Source organism: Lupinus angustifolius, unplaced genomic scaffold (assembly GCF_001865875.1).
Source record: "Lupinus angustifolius cultivar Tanjil unplaced genomic scaffold, LupAngTanjil_v1.0 Scaffold_246_16, whole genome shotgun sequence".
Taxonomy (NCBI): Eukaryota; Viridiplantae; Streptophyta; class Magnoliopsida; order Fabales; family Fabaceae; genus Lupinus; species Lupinus angustifolius.
In genome coordinates, this window is record NW_017727328.1 from 261 (window position 1) to 4,735 (window position 4,475).

The 4,475-nt window shown below is 32.9% G+C and overlaps 1 protein-coding gene across 1 annotated transcript; it reads left to right on the forward strand.

Moving 5' to 3' along the window:
• Nucleotides 1-410: 410 nt before the first annotated feature.
• On the forward strand, nt 411-740 carry LOC109340781 (cytochrome P450 86B1-like). The gene has a single exon (XM_019578520.1). The coding sequence runs from the start codon at nt 411-413 to the stop codon at nt 738-740; it is 330 nt and encodes a 109-aa protein (XP_019434065.1).
• The last annotated feature ends 3,735 nt before the right edge of the window (nt 741-4,475 follow it).

Sequence of the window (4,475 nt, forward strand, 5' to 3'; positions counted from 1 at the left end):
AAATTCAAATATTTTTTTTATGCCTTTCAAGTGTGTCTATTTATAGAGAAATAAAGGTCATTTGGTGAAAAGAAACACCTTTGGACTTCTGCACTAATTCACGAATAGCTATATACTAACACGGTTCAGTTATTATCAGAATGTGTGTTGTAGCTTAGTGGTAAGGCACGATGTTTGCAAGTGATAGATCCTTGGGTCGAATCCTTGCAGTTCATTTATTCATTTTTATTCACGTTAATAATGAATAAAACATGGACAAAACCATCCAAGCAGGATCAAACTCACGACCTCCAATTCATAGCCAATAGGTACAACCACTAAAGCAATTGTCATTTAGTTTCATATACCATGAAATCAAAATATATATATACTAGCTATGCGAATTCAGATATTTTGGGGAAAAGATTGCAATGGGGAGAATGGAGAGTGTGTGGGGAAAAGATTGCTCTGAATTTAAACCCAAAAGGTGGCTGGAAAATGGTGAGTATTGTAAAGAGAGTTCGTTCAAGTTTCCGATTTTTCATGCTGGTCCTAGAATGTATCTTGGGAGAGATATGGCGTATATTCAGATGAAGTCTATTGTAGCTTCTCTTATGAAGATATTTGATATTGATGTAGTGGATAAGGATAAGTGTCCTGAAAATCTATTGTCTTTGACCTTAAAAATGAAGGGAGGATTGTCCGTGAAGGTTAGGGCAAGGGCGAGAGATACAACCAGTGCTTCTACTTCTGGTGGATAACTTATATAGAGGATCAGTAAAGTACTAAAGTTATTTTAAAATAAGTATGTTTTTGTCAAGTAAAGTTGGATGAAAGCTTGATTTGATAAACAATATTGTCTTTAACTTGCTAAATGTTCTCAGCATTCCGTTTCAATTTTAAGACAAACTTACTTCACTTTATTATTTGTTTCATACAATACAGTAGAAAGAAAACGAATTGGGGTTCTCATGGCATAGACTAGGGGAGGAACTAATAAAGTGTTGATCTAGTGTTGTAAAGTCGTGCTAGATCCCCAGAAAGACTAATAAGTCACGAGACCGATTCATGAGAGCGACACTTATTGGGATGAACAATCATGCATCCCGAAATCAATTAGTTACTTACCCTTAAACTAAAGGGATATTATTGATAGCACCAAAAAAAAAAAAAGAGGGATGGAAAATGTTGAATTTATATAATATTCAAGGTTGAATTAGTAATACATATTTTGCCTTGCGGTTGTTGTGTAATTCAAGGTGCATGTTGACTGTGGAGCTTAGAAAAATCATTTTACTTCCAATTCTTATACAACATATACAATTGTTATAAGTAAGGACTCTCTCAATTAATGGAGAGACGAGTATTACAAAAACAAAGGAAACAATGACATAGTAAGATATTTCTATTATTTTATACACAATAAAATAACACTTTTTTATTGAAAACACACATAAAATCAATTACCTGTCTCTCCATTAAATAGAGAGGATCCTTGTTCAATTCTTACAGAGTGTCTTTTTTTCTTTAGCATTTATTATTGTATATTTTCAATTTAGTTAGATTTGACGTAGATCCATTTCAAAAACATACTGAATATATAATCTAAGTTCGTATTGTATATAGTGGGAATGGTTGTGCAAGTACTGTTTCTGCATTTCATTAAAAAGGTAGCGACTGTTAGAGATCAAATGTAGCGAATTTGCCTGATTTTGACATCAATAATTGGTATTTTCTTAATTTGTAACCATATGAGACACATTATCTTTATGTGTATGGTTAAAATTTTTCCTTTTATGGGAGAGTCATAGGAGGCATTCCACGAAAAATGGAAGGAAAGAATCAGAATAACTATCAGGAAAATGAAATTGGGGAGAATATGATAAACTTATTTAAGAATATTTGATACTGCCAAAAAAATCACTTGCAAATATGTGTGTAACTGTGTATAAACATAATGCATTATATGATGGCCTAAGAAAATATTGTGAGATGTAGAGAAACTGAATCATAAGGAACTCAAGCAATTTTGTAAAGAGTACAATAATCAATACTTCATTAGGAAAATTTACTTCATTGGTGTAAGTTGACCGATTATACACTTTAGTGTAACTTTTCTAAAATTTACGAAAGAGGTGCATATTTTATATAATTTGTGTCTGTCATGCACGAGTTCATTTTCTATTTTTTTTTCAAGAGTTGTGCCTCTCATGCACGACTTCTTTTTTTATGAGAATGATTCGTGCTTGTCATGCATGAGTTCTTCATTTTTTCTCTCTCGTTCATGCAATGTACGAGTTCATACATTCTCTCTCATCCACATCTTATGCATGCAATATATGACTTCATCTTTTTTTATATACAATGAACTTGTCATTGTTGTACACGATTCTATATATATATATATATATATGAGAGATCCATTTACATCTAAATTAAGTTATATTAGTTACACTCAATCTCATCAATTCATTTTTTAAATCAAACGGACTAAAGGGGTGAGTGAAAGAGGTGATGAGAGAGAAAAAGATGAATCTTATATGACTTTTAAGTTTCACCCATATATTCCGTTGGATTTGTGAGGTTGAGTGTAACTAGTGTAACTTAATTTGGGTGTAAACGAATCTCTCCTCATATATATATCCCATTGAAATTGTAAAGTGTTTTATTAAGGTAACTATATTGTTTTTAGTTACTGCTATTATTATTAGTATAATATTAGATATTAATAATTATTTTTTTGATGTTGATGACTATTATAAGAGATACTATTAGCAATTTCAGTGATGGGGAAGATATTAAGCTATATGGTATTGATGATGAGGAGGAGATCGAGATTTTTAGTAGTGAACCCGGTAGCATAACATATGCTACTTCGTCGTCATTTTTCGTGATACTAATTTTGATCTTGGTCGTGACTGTCGACCTAGAACAACCAGTTTAATGAATGATAATGATTTTTTTTGTTGGCATGCAATTTGAGTATAAGTAAGGAACAATAAACACAATTAATCAATTTCATTTTAACAATTCATTTGACTATATTGTCATAGAAATATAGAAAGGTAGATATGTTGGTTGTAGTGAACATTTTGGTGCAAGATGTTAATGACAAATTTATGTTAATGTAAAGTATTTGGGAGATTAAGAAAATTAATAGAAAACATACTTATATATCCACTATTGTTTCCCAAGATCACAACAAACTAATATCACCAATTATTTTGAATTGTATTATTAATTTAACATCGAAGATCTCGATATACCAATTAAGGTACTTGTCAAGGAAGTGATAAGTTGTTTCGGCTATATGGTAATGTATAGATAGGCTTAGACTACAAAGAAAATAGAAATCACCCGAATTTAGGGTGACTATAAGGGATCATACAATGAGTTTCCATAAAATTGTGAGATATGAGCATCTCGTCACTTTGTAGATGATATAGAAGACGCTTGTAGTTTTATTATTGATAGGATATGCAAACCAATACTACTAGTAGATTGGTCATTTTTAACCGGGAACTTCATTACCTCATCTATACTAAGAACAATGATATAGAACTTTCACAACATTTCTAACTAACTATAATTCTTCAATATAGGACAAAGTTCTGAATTTCAAGGATAACTACCATATATGTTTTCTACAAGTTCAAGTACACCAATGTCAACATATAGGTGGGAAATTTTTTACCATCCTACTATGTCATCGCAACCAGAACAAAGCAATGTTTATGATATTTAAGATTGTGATAATGAGGAAGAGGAGCAACAACTTATAAGAGGTGGTAGGCAAAGAACTAGAGAAATCCATCCACGAGCTTAAAAACAATTAAGAGTTCTTCCACCATGCAGGAGAAAGTCACCTCCGTATCGCACATTATCACATCATAGACGTCATTAATAATAATTAGGTTTTATAATATATTAGTATAAATTATTATAAATGTTATTTTTCTATTTGTCCTTTTCTATTCTCTAAACCTTCATCAAATTACTGTTAATTTTTAAACCCTAACCCTAATTAATACATGGTCGGCCACGTGTCGCACCACCTGCCAAGAGCCCAAAGTCAACTCTCCCTTCTATAAATAGGGATCTCTACCAACAGGAAGTATCTTAACCTCTTTACTCTTTAACATTACTCACTCCACTACTATCTATATTCATTATTCTCATATTCCCATTCACTTAGTTCATACACTGACTTTATCGTCGGAGAACCTTTTCAGGTACCTCCACCGACGGGTCCAGCTCTCCTACCTCATCTCGCTACTTTGACGACCATCCTCTTCTCCTTCCTCAGCAAGTAATCAATCATTGTCCGTACCTTTGTGTTCTAGTAAAGAACATTGGTGCCGTTTGTGCTTCCAACTCACACCATGGTAACCACCAGAAACCGAGCTCTATCTACCAGCCAAGTCGACCCTGCCCCAAGTACTCTTCCCCCACCAAGACAACCATCCCATCAAGCCAGCCGAAGCCACCATACCACT

Excerpts from the sequence above, each read along its gene's own strand:
- LOC109340781 (XM_019578520.1), top strand. The coding sequence starts at position 411 with ATGGGGAGAATGGAGAGTGTGTGGGGAAAAGATTGCTCTGAATTTAAA.